Raw genomic sequence first — 16,264 nt, 5'->3', positions numbered from 1 at the left:
AATTAAAGGACAGATCAGGTTGACAATACCTGAACCCACTAATTCATCTTAACATCGTAACAAGAGAGTCAACTAAAAAGTGGCATTCTCACAAATAAACAAGACAAAACAAGAAAAGAAAACACAAATCAGAGTTTAATCTAGCCTCTTTAGAAAATACAGATAGAGGAATTATGCCACACAACACCATACGGAAATCTCTGTAAGACAAATGGCCTAGTTTCTTCAATAATAAATGAGAAAGAAGTGTGGGGCTATGGAGAGAAACCCATGACTTAACAAATTTTATATTAAACAAATGTAATGTGCAGACTCTGAATCAGCTTAGGAAATGTGAACTCATGACTTGCTATTAAGAAATCATTGGGACTTCTCTCTGGTGGTCCAGTGATTAAGAATCTGCCTTGCAATGCAGGGGCATGGGTTCAATCCCTGGTCAGGGAACTAGGATCCAATCCCTGGTCAAAGAACTAAGATCCCACACGTCACAGAGCAACTAAGCCAGTGGACCAGGGCACAGAGCAACTACTGAAGGCCACGTGCCACAAGAGAGTCCGTTCACTGCAATGAAAGATTCCACATGATGTGACTAAGACCTGACGTAGCCAAATAACAAATTAAAAAAAAAAAAGAAAGAAGTATTAATTGTCATGGAGTGATAACGCTATCATGGTTTTGAGGTGGGATGAAGGGTCTGTTGTTTCAGAGACAAACCAAAGCAGTTATAGAAGAAATTATATAAGCAGTGTACAGGAAGGTAACAGACACAATAAGGTCTGCCTGTGTTCATAATTAAGTTGGTGACAAGTGCATGAAGCTGGGATGTCACTATAATATTCTCTCTGCTTTTGCCTATGTTTGAAAATTTGTACAATCAAGTTAAAAATAAAAAAAGAGTGCTTACCTCTATCTTCAAACTCCTTTACAATATCATGCATCCTATCTTGATAGAAGGATTCTCCCCTCTCTATTAAAGAGATGTCCAATGCCTCATAGATTTTATTAAACTCTAGGGAAAAAGTCATAAAATAAAGAGAATGTATAATTTAAAAAGATAACCTACAGTAACACAATACATTTTACTGCCTCGTGTGGCAAAACAGCCACCAGCCTCTTCCAAAGATCTACTGGCTATTCGTGTTCATCTGTTCTTCAAAGTGACCTTTCAGATAACACTGTCAAGTCTGAACACTCAGAACTGTCTTGAAACCATAAATGAATATGGAGAACTAGGGGACGTGGCATGACACTCTACCCAAACATTCTGTTCCACCCTGGTGTGTATTTCCCTTCATTTTAGCCCTACATATTTCTGGATAGATTTATTTGTAAGGATTTTATAGCTTCGGATGCTTAATGTGAATAGCATCTTTTTCCTTTCTACTTTTTTTCTAACTAATTTTTCCTGACTTCTAAAGAAATTAAATTTTGCACCTGCCTGTCTTTATAAATAAACTTTCTTTGTAGTTTCAATTTCAGAAAATATGTAAGAAAAAAAAATCTATTTGTTAGCCCTTGAATATTTAATACGTCATTCAAAGTCAATTCTGAATACTCAAGAAACTACATGCAGTAGTATTCGCTGGAAAAATAAACAAAGCCCAGAAGCTTACCTTGGCGGGAGACATCACAGATGAGTTTCCAAGCTTTTATGATGTCTGGATTTTTACTCTGGAGCAAAACAACACACTGATATGCTCGCTTCTTAAATTCCTCCTCAGTATCAAATCTCTTCTTGGATTCCTATATTAAAAAAGGCAAGGTTTGTAAACAATCAGCCCCATATTTCTAGATAAAACACATTTCTAAAAAAAAAGAAAAAATCCCACAAAAAAACAGAGGAAGTAAAAATTTAGATCTGTTGAACAAGTGTTCTATCTCAACAGTCAAAGAATGTTGTTATAAATGAATGTGCTAATAAAACCCAATTATTACTTCTGAAATAATTTTCCTTAAAAATGTAACATTTGATCACAATGCTACCTCCACCTTTCCAGTTCACACTAGTGCTTGTGTTCCGGGAGAATGACAATGTACAGCTAACACATGAGGCTGAATTTTCCAGGTTCTAATTTCCATTCTAAATAATTTTTTTTTGGGGGGGTGGTAATTAAAAATAAAATCATGGACTTCCCTGGTGACACAGCAGATAAAAATCTGCGTGCCAGTGCAGGGGACACAGGTTTGATCCCTGGTCTGCGAAGACGCCACACGCTGTGGGGCAACTAAGCCTGTGCGCCACAACTACTGACGCCCGAGAGCCTCAAGCGTGGGCTCTGCAACGAGAGAAGCCAGCGTGCAACTAGAGAGGAGACCCCGCGGCTGAAGCCAGAGAAAGCCCGTGTGGAGCAACAAAGACCCTGAGCAACCAAAAATAAAAAAAATTGCTTTCACTGGTTCCTATCTACTTTGAAAGCAAAACGTGCTTATTAAAAAAATATTGTTAACCCTATCCCAAACTAACCAGCAATAACATTCTGATGAAAATTCTAGGTATCTCTTTGCAATCACAGATCTGTATGTTTTAAAAACTATAAATATATGGTTTTTCTTTTATCCTTGGTATTAAAATTCAGCAATGTGTTTTAAATATTATATGGCATTAATAGATTTGCCCATTGTATTCAGTGCACAGAATTCCAGCAGATTATAGCTATCTCACTTAACTGATACCAGTAAACAATTTTCAATCTTTTCATTAGAAAATACATACCAAAAGATTAAAAAAAAAACCTGTAAAAAAGCCAGTTACCAACCAACCAAAAAAAGTTTTAAGTACTATATTACTTCTTAATACAGTAATCCTATTCTTGGGACTCTATCATAAGAAAACAATTTTAAAAATGAGAAAACTTACATGTAGAAACATGTAGGTACAACCTACAAGTAAACCTACAAGTAAAAACATGAAGTTACTTACTGAGCATCCCCAAAATGGGGGGGGAAACCAAATAATAAGGAGCATACACTTTGGTCTACAAATCCAAAATAAGATGTGGTCACAAATTAACATGAAAGAGTATGATAAAACTTTAAATAGGTACAATACAAAAATGTTACTATAACCACAATTGATATAATAAAAGTTTATATACGGATAAGTGAAAGAGTCAAAGACTGTTTACTACAGTGATTTATTTAAAATTATGGTTTATGGTAAATTTGTCTTTAAAAAACTGTTTATACTTAATAATGCTTTCAAAACATACAGAATCAGGAAGATAACAGCAGCATCAAAATTTTGAAATACTAAAATGTACTTTGACTAACAAACTCCTAAATTCACGTAAGAATGGGTAATGCTGTAGATTTAAATTTTTAACATACACCAATAAAAGCAAACATGCTACAATGAGGAACAGAGAATGGAGCAACTTTTATTTAACCCCATAATAGCTTCAAATACCATTTAAAACTCCCTAAGGAAAACAATTATGATAATTGATAGACACACAAATAATACAAAAATAAATGGCACCAAACCTTATAAAAAGCCTGAAGATCCCCAATGGGAGGTGAAACTGTTAGGTAATCTGGAAATTTATCTTGCAGGTGAGCAATGAGCATGCCAAACTGGGTTCCCCAGTCTCCTACATGGTTTAATCTAGTATCAGACACAGAACATAAAACCACTTAAAAATGATAAACATGAACTGGACTATAAAGAAGACTGAGTGCCAAAGAATTGATGCTTTTGAACTGTAGAGTTGGAGAAGACTCCTGAGAGTCCCTTGGACTGAAAGGAGATCAAACCAGCCAATCCTAAAGGAAATCAGTCCTGAATATTCATTGGAAGGACTGATGCTGAAGCTGAAACTCCAATACTTTGGCCACCTGATGTGAAGAGCTGACTCATTTGAAAAGACTTTGGTGCTGGGAAAGGATTGAAGATGGGAGGAGAAGGGGACGACAGAGGATGAGATGGTTGGATGGCATCACCGACTCAATGAACTTGAGTTTGAGCAAGCTCCAGGAGTTGGTCACGGACAGGGAAGCCTGGCATGCTGCAGTCCGTGGGGTTGGTTGCAAAGAGTTGGATACAACTGAGCGACTGAACTGAACTGATATTCCATTAGGAACCACAAACATTAAGTGCCAGTACATCATGTTTAGTAGTGTTCTTTTTATGAAGGTGTTTCCTCATCTGGTCTGAGAGGCAAAGACAAGGTCTGTTATGTTTGTCATTAGATACCCAATAATGAGCCTGCAAACACCTGGCCTACAGGATTTGCTGAATGAAGTTCCTATGAATGGACTGTGATCTGTTTATTGCTTAGTTAACTGGGAGAGTGGCAGTCAGGTCAATGTTGGTCATTACCATAATTTTATGAAAACGTAACTTTTCAACCAATTATTTCAGTATAATTTAGTAGTTCCCAAATATCAGAGAAGGCGATCGCACCCCACTCCAGTACTCTTGCCTGGAAAATCCAATGGATGGAGGAGTCTGGTGGGCTGCAGTCCATGGGGTCGCTAAGAGTCGGACACGACCGAGGGACTTCACTTTCACTTTTCACTTTCATGTATTGGAGAAGGAAATGCCAACCCACTCCAGTGTTCTTGCCTGGAGAATCCCAGGGACGGGGGAGCTTGGTGGGCTGCTGTCTATGGGGTCACACAGAGTCGGACACGACTGAAGTGACTTAGCAAATATCAGTGGACAAAATTCATCAAAATATATCAATCCAATCACTTCTCATTCCTCACTGCTTTCATCTAACCTCAAACCATCAGATCACCTCTTCAGTTCAGTTGCTCAGTCGTGTCCGACTCTTTGTGACCCCATGAATCGCAGCACGCCAGGCCTCCCTGTTCAAACTCAAATCCATTGAGTCGGTGATGCCACCCAGCCATCTCATCCTCTGTCGTCCCCTTTTCCTCCTGCCCCCAATCCCTGCCAACATCAGTCTTTTCCAATGAGTCAACTCTTAGCTGGATTATTAAAACAGACTTCTAATTAATTACTATAGTTCCTTTTCCCTTCTTTGCCTAGTTTATTTGAAGAAACCAGGGCAATCTCTAATCAGATTATATGCCCTACTAAGACTCTCCAAAAGCTTTCCACTGCATTTAATAAAACTGCAATTTCCTACCATGGGCTACAAGGTCCAGTACAATCTGTTTCTTGCTTACGTCTCCCACTAAAATATATACTTCTAGTATACAGGACGGAAAAGGCAATGGCACCCCACTCCAGTACTCTTGCCTGGAAAATCCCATGGACAAAGGAGCCTGGTAGGCTGCAGTCCATGGGGTCGAGAAGAGTCAGACACGACTGAGTGACTTCACTTTCACTTTTCACTTTCCTGCATTGGAGAAGGAAATGGCAACCCACTCCAGTGTTCTTGCCTGGAGAATCCCAGGGACGGGGGAGCCTCGTGGGCTGCAATCTATGGGGTCGCACAGAGTCAGACACAACTGAAGCGACTTAGCAGCAGCAGTATACAGGAGGCACTCAAGGAATATCTGTGCAATAAATGAGGGAGTTTTCCCCTTGGTTCTACATCCACCCCAAGTCTTAATAGCTATTAGTCCAAAGGAGGGGCCAAAGATATAATTTAAAAGCCTAATGGGTGATTATGAAGCAGACACTTAAGAATCACTGATTTAATCAAAGGTTCTTTCTCTAGTGATAACTTTCTTTTCTATAGAAATCTCCAAAGAAAGGCAAGAGTACGTACCTCAGCACGTTATATCCTGCAAACTCAAAGAGGCGGCACATGCTCTCGCCTATGATTGTTGACCGAAGGTGGCCTACATGCATCTCTTTAGCTATGTTGGGAGAGGAAAAGTCAACTATAACCTGGGATAAATAGTAAAGATTTTTTTAGAGAGGGATATAAACATTTTCTTTTGCTAACACATTCATTAATAACATTTAATAATAAACAAGGCTTAAACATTAGCTTGGATTGTAATGCAACTATTAGGATTTCTGATGGAACTTGTCCATCATTAATTGAAAAATAATCAAATCTGTTTAAATAAGTTATCTATTCTTTATTTCAGAGACAACTCATAAATATCAGTTGGCTACCTCAAATGCCTTGGGGAATGAAAACAAAAATCATATAGCAATCAAGACCCAGGGGAGCTTTTTCGAGGGTGGTGGCAATTGTGGGTAGAGCACCATGAAGGCCTCAGGGACACTCTGTGAGTATAAGGTGGTGGGGTGCTGCCTGCCGACCCCCAAATGCTGCATGCTGCCCCTCTATCGTATGAGAATTTTTGCGCCTAATCACGCTGTTGCCAAGTCCCGCTTCTGGTACTTTTGTGTCTCCACTGAAGACGATGAAGAAATCCTCAGGGGAAATGGTCTACTGTGGACAGGTGTTAGAAATCTCCCCTTTGGGTGAAGAACTTCAGCATCTGGCTGCACTGTGACTCCCACAGCATGCACTGGGAGTAGCAGGACCTGACCACAGCTGGTGCCATCACCCAGGGCTACCGAGACATGGGCACTGGCACCAAGCCTGGGCCCACTCAATCCAGATCGTGAAGGTGGAGGAGATCGCAGCCAGCAAGTGCCGCCGACCAGCGGTCAAGCAGTCCCAAGACTCCAAGATCAGGTTCCCACTGCCGCACCAGGCCCTCCGTTGCCAGCACAAGCCACACTTCGCCAACAAGAGGCCCAACACCTTCTCTTAGGTGTAGGCCCTCTCTGTCCCCGGGTCTGCCCAAATAAAACTCAAGTGGGAAAACCGGAAACAAAAAAAAAAAACCCAGGGGAAGGGGGAACTTTCAAGATAGTGGTGGACTAAGATATGGAGATCGTCTTCCTCCCCACAAATACATCAAAAATACATCTGCATGTGGAGCAACTCCTACAGATCACCTACTGAAGGCTGGCAGAAGATCCCAGACTTCAAAAAAACAAAAAGACCCAGTGGATAGGTTACTTCACAGCTATGTTCATAATCTCAAAATATGAATAGTTAAATCTCAATATAAAAAGTGAAAGCCATTTTTAGCTACAGCTAATAGAGTTCTAATGTATTATGCTATCAATCAAAAAATATACATATACCTTTTTGTTCTCTCCAATGGAAGGTATTTTAACACCATTCACCAAGAGATTGGTCAACTGTTGTGATACAAAGCCCTTTCTTAAGTGGATATTAATAAAACCTAAAGAAAAACAGAGAAGAGAAAAAAATTAGATAGCTTCCAACTTTGAAGATTGCTACTCCCAAAGCACTTCTCAATTTCACTTATGCTGGCTCCAGAACCCTAGTGTGGCTCTGGTGAAACTTTTCAGGCTTCCAACAGCACCTGGGGCCTTGGCTTGAGCCCTCTTATGAGCTCCCTGTTTCCACATCTAGTTTCACCACTTTCCTGAAAGCTTCCTACTTAATGCAGGACCCCTTCACTCCCAGCGAATGATTTAACTCTTAACAGAAAATAAACGATCCTTCTGCCACAGAGTATCTGCCATCACTATCTCCTTTTTGCTGATGAGAAACTGAGTGACAAGGCAATAAAGTAACTCATCCACAACCAGGTGAGTAAGTCTCGTTTAAAACCTCAGTTTCCTAACTCCCAATCCAAGGTGTTTTCATCATCTTGTTCAGTACATGAGTTTTAACCTTATGTTTATATTTAAATTGGTTTTCTTTTCTTATTTCAAAAGGACTCAGCAATCAATAGAACTACTTTAGAGTACATTATGACATACCAGGACCAGCAATTTCAACTTTCTCAATATATTCATTGTCTGGGAGGTGTTTGACAATGTTTTCAGCAATTTCTCTTGGATTAACTTTCTGTTCCTTGGTTTTAAGCATCTATAAAACATAAATGATTGATTACACAACAGGTCTCAGCAAATTACTAGAAAACGCACAGCTGACAAAGCATCAGATTCAACTGACACAAGACTCATTAGAAGGCAGCAGCAGAGACCAGTGACCTTGTAAAGAGAGCGAGATTAAAGCATCAGACAGCAACAGTGCCGGGGGAATGGAAAAGTGCCAAAACCACAGGATCTCTTTTCAGAATGAGCTGCCACAGCTGTCTAGAACTTCTTAAGGAAGACTTTTGAAGTCTTTAGTTATGATGCCTGTTCCAGAATATTTACATTTCTAATTTTCAAATCATGAAAGTGTGCAATATTCAGATTTGAGTAGTAAATAGCACCCTTATAAACTTAACTCCAGCACAGACACACAAAAATTATCCAGGAAAAAATCTGATCTCTTTAGATGAAGCCTTTCTATTCAGCAATGAAAAGAAATCAAAAAGTCCCAAACCAAGCGCAATAAACTACTAACACATTAGCTATTAGAAACAGGGAACTCCTCTGACTGAACATGAAATACACAAGCCTATCTCACAGACACATCTCCATCAAATATTTGATGGGAATGCTGGTGCTAATTAGCTAACTTCTAATTCCTCAACAATAAGTCAGTTATCCTGGACACAAAAGGAGGAATGTGCCAAAACAGTATCAGCTATTTCCTTAAATACTGAGTATATATAATTTAAATATTAAAATTTGTGCTTTTTAAACATTAAAAACACACAGTCCCTTTCCTCAAGCTTTTCAGAACTGTGGAAAATGTTTTTACTGAGGATACAATGCTCTATTATTTATGTAAATGATAATTATGGGCTTCCCGGGTGGCTCAGTGGTAAAGCATTTGCCTGCTGATGCAGGAGACGTGGGTTTGATCCCCAAGTCAGGAAGCTCCCTGGAGAAGGAAATGATAATGCACTTCAGTATTCTTGCCTGAGAAATCCCACAGGCAGAGGAGCCTGGCGGGTTACAGTCCATGGGGTTGCAAAAGAGACAGACATGACTGAGCACGCACGCACGCAATGATAACTGTCATGCTTAAGAAAATCAAAGCACAAAGAATGCTTTATAATAATATAATTACCTGACAGATGCCCATAGCACTATTACACTGATAGTCCCCAAACTTGGGCTGCTGACTTGGAGTCACAATCAGTGGAGGATTTTCCAAAACTGGATAGGCAGCCTTAATGGCACAACCAAAGACCTCTTCCAGGCAGCTATTAATGTTAATCATAGTTTTGGTTGGTTTGTTCCTTTCTGCTTGAAGACTCTGTAAGAAAAGAATGTAAATGTTAATAAACTTTATACAAAAATTTCCCAAATATTTTGAGAAGCCTTCAAGTATCTTGAAACTGAAAGGTAACACACACTCCTAGTGTAACACTCTCATATTTAGGATGTGCTGAGAAGCATTAATAGGACAAGTCTATCCCACAGCATCTAAGACATACATGTAAAAATTCCCCATGTACTTTCTTTCTACAGTTATTTAATATAACAGAAGCCAGCAATAGGGAGTAAGGGGCTGATGATTTTCTCAGCTTCCTAAAGCACCGAGAAAATAATATAAAATCAATCCTAAATAACTTCCTATCAAATGCTGGAACTGAAAGCTCTATGGACAAAAACAATAAAAACATTTAATCTCTTCATTAAAACGCTGACCCTTTCAAGCATGAAATGAAACAGGTCAAAAATACTGATGGGTAATATTAATGTATCAGAGTAACAGATTGTTTTGTCTTCCTGCAAAATAACCCCGTGGTACTTCCTATCTCTCACCTTCTCAGAAGTGGAATACACTCATTTAAGATGGTATATAATTAATTAATTACCTCCATTATTGCACTTTTCATACCTTCTCCAAATTATCTGTGTTTGGACAGATCTGAAATTTCTCTAAATATTCTTTTGCAAAGAAAGTGTCTTATTTATGGTTCTATCCCGATAGATGACGGTCCGTGTGGTTGCAGAAGTGTTGGACAAGCAACTAAACAACAAAAGTTCTGGCACCTAGCCCTGTACCCGCCATGTAGCAGGTCAAGATGGCTGGTGACTGAGTAGATATGGCCTAAAGAGACAGACGAACGTGCTGTCTACACACTAATCATGAGTTTACATTAGTCAAAGTGTCGATGTGTAATATGAATGGCAACAATAATGAAAACTATTATTCGAGCAGTACTGAACTGAGCGCTCCTGAGTGATTCAAGTGTCAAGAGCGGAGTCAAGTGCTTTATTTATGTGCATTGCCTTACGTCACCTACATAACAAAAATGGAGTTTGTGACTACTATCACCATTTCCTTGTGGGTTAGAGATTAAGTAACTTGCTAAAAATGATAAAGGGAAGAGGCAAAGCCAGGATTCAAGGTGAACACTCTCTTCTCCTTTAAAATGTTAAGTTCCATGAGGTGAAGAAATACTACATATGGTATAAGCATCTTTGCTACAATTCAATATAAGCATTCTGAAACATCACATTATGCAAAAAAAACCCAAACTAACTAAAACACCCTCCTAAAACAACAGAACTTATAAGAAAATTAGCATCAGGAGATAACTCAAAATCTGTGATTTTGTAATAAGAGCACCATCACATAGCAACCTTAACATTGTCACTGATGAAAAAAGGTACCTGTTTTTCTAATAAATACTAACGTAAGACTTAATCTTGAAAAGAACATGACAGCTCAAGGGGAGATTTGTAGAGATATGGATGGACCTAAGTCTGTCAAACAGAGTGTAGTAAGTCAGAGAAAGAAAAACAAATATTGTATATAACGCATGTATGTGAAATCTAGAAAAATCTAGATTTCAGGGCAGGAATAGATAAGCAAAGGTAGAGAACGGATGTGCAAGCGTGGGAGAGGGAGGGTGGGCTGGGCTGGGCAATTAGGTTCAACATAAATACATGTCCATGGATAAAACAGCTAGTGGGAACAGGGAGTAGCACAGGGAGTTCAAGTTCTCCATTATGTGCACCAACAACTTACTCCTACCTTGTGTAATGCAGGGGGAAAGGATGGGGTTTGAGTCCTTTTATCAAATTTCAGAATCTTCGCTAACAAGGATTTTTTTAAAAGACACCATAATTTAAATTGCAGGATGAAACCAAAGCCCAGAGTACTCACTTTTTGAAGGATATAACACATGTGTTGCGTAGCAGAGGATTGGAGGGTGGGAAGGAGGTCCAAGAGAGAGGGTGTATGTGTACACACACAGCTGATTCATAGTTGTTGTACAGGAGAAACTAATAGAAGGTCGTAAAGCAATTATACTTCAACAACAACAACAAAAGAATACACTTCCTTTTGTACCTTCTCCCTCCCAGCTTCCAGCACATACCAGGTATTTAACAATAATGTTGACGTGAAATAAACAGAGAAATGAATATAAATAAGTGCAGAATGAACGAGGTAATCAGAAAGGTTGAGATATTTGGGGGACAATTCCCTGGAAATGTAATTTTTTTATTTTAGAAGACTCAAAGGAGGTAATAAAAAAAGACTTCATGGCAGTGGGGCAGGCAGAGTCTAAGATGAATAAGTAAGAGGAAGCTTTGGAAAGAAGGTATAATGCCAGTGCAGCCTGCCTGAAAGTAGCAGAGAACACACAGAGCCGAACACTCATGGGAGTGAGGTCACCATCGCCCAGGACGTGTCATCAGTAGACCTGAAGAGCAGGCCAAGAAATTAAAGCCCCAACGGAAGCAAGCTCCATTTTCTGACAAAATCAATAAACACTGTTAAGATTATGAAGTCATGAAATAACCAATACAACACAAGCTTCATGGGAAAAAATGTTCCAAAATACTAACGGGAAAAGAACCTTCCCACAAATATGACTCTGTAAAACACAAAAATAAAACTGTAAAATAACCAACTTAAAGCAGAGAAGGACTGTGGGTGTAGTTAAAAATATTTTGACTTGATATAAGCAATTACTGAAAATTAAGCTGGCTACACACTTAGTATGATGAAACATTTAAAGGGCCCAGAAGGAAAACAGCAATTTCTCCATTATCTGCACCAACAACTTACTCCTAACTTGTCTAATGCAGGGGAAAAGGACAGGGTTTAAGTCCTTTTGCCAAATTCCTTTCAGTATTTTCACTAACAAGGATTTTTAAAAAGACACAATAATTTAAATTGCAGAATGAAACCAAAGCCCAGAGTACTCACTTTTCGAAGGATATTCAGTCGATACTTTAATTTTAAATTTTCTTCCCGCAACTTCTCCAAATCTGCAGAAGCTTCTGAACAGCTGTAGTTTTTCAACCGATCAACTTCAGCAGTCAGAAACTTAATCTCTTTTTCCTAGGAAAGAACAGCCACCTTGGTCCATCATGATTGATAACTCCCAGATGTGATAAACTGAACCATAAACTTACTTCCTTATCTCCCCTCCTCTCCATCTGGGCATGGTAGAGGTGATAGCAATTAAGGACTTTGCCTTTGATAAGTTGTGGTTTTTGATGACATTACCAATGTCATTTTTTGATGACATTACTGATACTATCCTTGCTAAGCAAAAAGTATTTGTTTGTGTTGGAGAGGAGGAACAGGAGTCTTAAGCCTGCAATCGGATCCCCTTCAGATGGCTTGCTTCTGTGGTTCAAGTCCCTCTGCTTTTGCCTTTTCTGAGACAAAAGGACTTTCCCCTTTTATCCTCTGTTTCCAGTGTCCTAAGTCCTAGACTAGATGTTTTACTCTAATACCCCAAACCAAAGACATGTCAATTCAAAAGAAATAAAGCTACCAAACTGTGTTATTCAAGGAGAGATTCCTCACTTTAAATGTGATTGTTTATCTGGGCATAATTACAGCAAAGACAAAAACACAGTGTGCCATAAATGAGCATACTGTGTTCCAGGCACAGAGCTCAACACTTTTCAGAAATCATCTCCATTCTTCTTATCACAACCCACTGAGAGTATACCTATGTCCCCACACCGAAAAAGACCATATGACTCGAAATAATAAAGAACGTGACAATTTACTTGACCAGCTTGTGACGGATTTAGCAATGAAGCGGTCCCCATCCTCCCACCCCTCCCCACCTGCACCTGGAATGTAAGGAAACTGTCACTTCTTGACAAGCTCTTGCAGTTCTTTCTCCACGAACACTTAAGGCAAGAAGCAAACCCCAGCTTGATAATCAGCCCCTACACGGGCTGAGAAAAAAGAATCTCAGGATTCCTCTTGCACAGTATCATGGACAGAACGGAGTGCTGAGCTGCAAACAGGGCCCAGGGCTCCTGCTCTCACCCTACTTTCCTCTTTGTGTGTTCCCGCGCTTCCCCCAACAGAGCGCGCGTGTTCGGGGAAGAACGAGCACTGGTCGAGGCGGGACTCGACACGCCAAGCTCCAGCCCCGCTGTAGATGCTGGCTTGGGGGGTGTCAAAGAGAGGGGGACCCTCCCCCTCGCTGGACGTCATTGTCACCCGGGCCTGGGAACCCAGGGTTCTTCCTCTCCCATCTCTTGGAAAGCGTTCCTGGGAGGGCATTAACCTCCGAGGCAGCACAGGCCCGTGTATGGGGACTCCGCTGCCCCTGTCGGAAGGGAGCAGGTCGGTCCCCACCTCGCTGCCGTTGTCTTGGTGCTGCCAGGGCGGGAGCCGGGCCCTGGGGCCTCCATTTCAAACCTCCCCACCGGCCCCATGCGGTACTACCTGCTGCAGCAGCCGCGCGGAGCAATGAGCAACTAAGGCGTCCATCCTCGCGTCAGAGCCCTAACCTCCAAGTCGCCGGAAGCGGAAGCAGTAAGCCCCCTCGGAAGCGGAACCCCTCCCCTTCTTCCCCGGCCCTGCCCAGCCACGCTTGGCTGGCTGGGTGTTGTCGTCTCCTCTTCTGCTGCCCCCTGGTGGAATTTGGGAGAAACTGCGAGGAAAATTCGCGGGGAATTTTCTGCCTGGATGAGGGCTGCAGCCTTCAGAGCCTCACGTGGGGAGGACAGCAAAGAATTTGAGGGGAATCCGACCAGAGCTGCTCTGTGCTCAATGGATTTAGACAGAGGGACTTACTAAAGCCTGCGTTTAAGAAGGGCTTCATTTAACCCTCCGTGAAATGGGTACAGAACCAACAAAATTATTTACCCAATAGCATTTATTATGCACATTAATATGCCATCACTATTCCAGGCTCTGAAACACCAGCTGGACAAGTCCGACATGGTTCCTGCTTTCATGGAGGTTACATTTTAGAGTAAATAGATAAACCAGACAAAAAAATAAATAATCTCAGTTTTAATTGCCACGAAGATAATGTGATAGGGTGACTTAGGGAAGGTCTCTCTGAGCGGGTAACATTTGAATTAAAATTTTGAACGGCTAATCTGGGATTAAGTTCTGAGAAGACAGAGGCCTTAACTGTCTTGTTCACTTTTCCCAGGAGCCGCAGAGCTTCAAACAGTGGTCTCCAAACATTTTTGCCTCTGTGGCCCATATAAGAATTTTTAAAATTCATGCTCTAGCCTACAGACTTTTAAAAGTTGACATCTGAAAGCTCTTTCCACAAATTTGAATAGTTGTGATGAACTATTTTCTGGCATGTTGTTTCTTTTATAAGTGCTCTTAATGTATTTTCATCAAAACTGTGGAGCTGTGAATTTAGCTCATGCAATTTATGAAAAATTTCCACTATATTAATTAATTGGCAAAGCTAGTTCTCTTTGTCAAGTCAAATAATTCATATCATTTTTTCTTCATTTTTTTATTTTTAAACTTTGCTTTTATTTTTATTTTTAACCCAAACACAAGTGTTAATATATGTTCCTGTGATACCTTTTTACTTCTCTAAGAGAGAAAAATGGATGGAGGGAAGGATGGATGAGTTGGTGGATGGTCAAATCAATGGACAGATAGATGTCCACCTTCGAAATAAAGCAGGAAAAAGGGCCATCTTCTAAATAAATTTCTTTTGTTTGGTGCTAAAGGGGTTAACCTCAGGGGAAACTCTTGAAGTTGTAGAGAAGCAAAATTTGCCACCTCAAAATGTATCTTTTTGGTGATTATTTAGGCTGATTATTCTTTATGAAACAGAAGACTCAGGAAGTTTTTCTTTTTACCTCCTTATTAGCTGCCTAAGAAACTGAGAACCAAAGAATTGATGCTTTTGAACTGTGGTATAGGAGAAGACTCTGAGAGTCTCTTGGACTGCAAGGAGACCAAACCAGTCTATCCTAAAGGAAATCAGTCCTAAATATTCATTGGAAGGACTGATGCTGAAGCTGAAACTCCAATACTTTGGCCACCTGATATAAAGAACTGACTCTTTGGAAAAGACCCTGATTCTGGGAAAGATTGAAGGCAGGAGGAGAAGGGAACAACAGGAGATGAGATAGTTGGATGGCGTCACCGACTTGATGGAGATGAGTTTGAGCAAGCTCTGGGAGTTGGTGATGGACAGGGAAGCCTGTTGTGCTGCAGTCCATGGAGTTGCAAAGAGTTGGACACGATTGAGTGACTGAACTGAACTGGCTGCCTAAAGAATTCTATTTATTTTTTAAAAAATATTTACTTATTTGGCTGTGCCAGGTCTTGGTTGCAGGATGTGGGATCATTAGATGTGGCCTGTGGGATCTAGTTCTCTGAACAGGGATTGAACCCGGGCCCCCTGCATTGAGAACGTGGAGTCTTGGCCACTAGACCACCAGAGAAGTCCCCAGCTCCCTAAGGAATTTAGATAAAGGGCCTGTTCCTGGCATAGAGCTACCTCCAGCGAACTCTGCAAAGAATATTGGCTAGGTGTGCTGGGGGAAACTTGGCAGGGCCTAGAGATCACGGTCCACACTTATCTCAAATGTTTACTTACCCAACACTTGCTTTTCCATCTCCAGGTGAACTGCTTTTCTCTGAACTCCCAAACCATTATTACTCTCAATAGCTTCTTTTGTCTTTAGCTGAAGGTGGTATTTAAGGTAAGGGTTTGAGCCATTTGGGGAGTTCCTCATTTCTCCTGAGTTTTTCCCATGTATACATATTATTAAATGTTTCTGTGATTTCTCCTGCTAAACTGTCTCGTGTCCATTGAATTCTTAGACCAGCCAGCTCAAAGAACCTAGAAGTGAAGTGAAGTGAAAGTCGCTCAGTCGTGTCCAACTCTTTGCGACCCATGACCCGTGGACTTCTCCAGGCCAGAATACTGGAGTAGGGGACCGTTCCCTTCTCCAGAGGATCTTCCCAACCCAGGGATCGAACCCAGGTCTCTGCATTGTAGGCGGATACTTTACCAGCTGAGCCACCAGGGAAGCTCAAAGACCTAGAGGGTAAAGGAAAATCTCTTCCTGACAGAGTATACCTAGTTCAGTTCCTGTTAGTTTACACCCAGGGTAGTGGGAGGAGTGTTACGCCTTTCTCTGTGGAAAGAGAGCTATAGAAAGAGAATCGGATAACTGAATTTGCAAGCAAAAATTTTTTAGGAAAGAGTATACAAAAATTAACAATCTGTAAGTAGATTCTTC

General features: G+C 40.6%; 1 protein-coding gene and 1 pseudogene across 1 annotated transcript in view; one reads left to right on the top strand and one right to left on the bottom strand.

The window, feature by feature from the left end:
* The window catches only part of RARS1 (arginyl-tRNA synthetase 1), a 29,277-nt gene extending 15,690 nt beyond the window's left edge, over positions 1-13,587 (bottom strand). The window contains exons 1-9 of the mRNA XM_019965367.2: positions 13,476-13,587; positions 11,985-12,119; positions 8,883-9,071; positions 7,676-7,784; positions 7,028-7,128; positions 5,682-5,803; positions 3,484-3,604; positions 1,614-1,743; positions 905-1,009 (exon numbers count right to left, since the gene is read on the bottom strand). Coding sequence (XP_019820926.2) covers positions 905-1,009; positions 1,614-1,743; positions 3,484-3,604; positions 5,682-5,803; positions 7,028-7,128; positions 7,676-7,784; positions 8,883-9,071; positions 11,985-12,119; positions 13,476-13,520 — 1,057 coding nt within the window. The 5' untranslated portion in view covers positions 13,521-13,587. The remainder of the gene's footprint in view (positions 1-904; positions 1,010-1,613; positions 1,744-3,483; positions 3,605-5,681; positions 5,804-7,027; positions 7,129-7,675; positions 7,785-8,882; positions 9,072-11,984; positions 12,120-13,475) is intronic.
* Positions 6,132-6,648, top strand: LOC109562283 (large ribosomal subunit protein eL20 pseudogene; annotated as a pseudogene).
* Positions 13,588-16,264: the final 2,677 nt, after the last annotated feature.

This window comes from Bos indicus, chromosome 7, assembly GCF_029378745.1.
Source record: "Bos indicus isolate NIAB-ARS_2022 breed Sahiwal x Tharparkar chromosome 7, NIAB-ARS_B.indTharparkar_mat_pri_1.0, whole genome shotgun sequence".
NCBI classification, from domain to species: domain Eukaryota; kingdom Metazoa; phylum Chordata; class Mammalia; order Artiodactyla; family Bovidae; genus Bos; species Bos indicus.
Note: the sequence above shows the minus strand (reverse complement) of the source record. Positions and strands in the feature narration are given on the sequence as shown.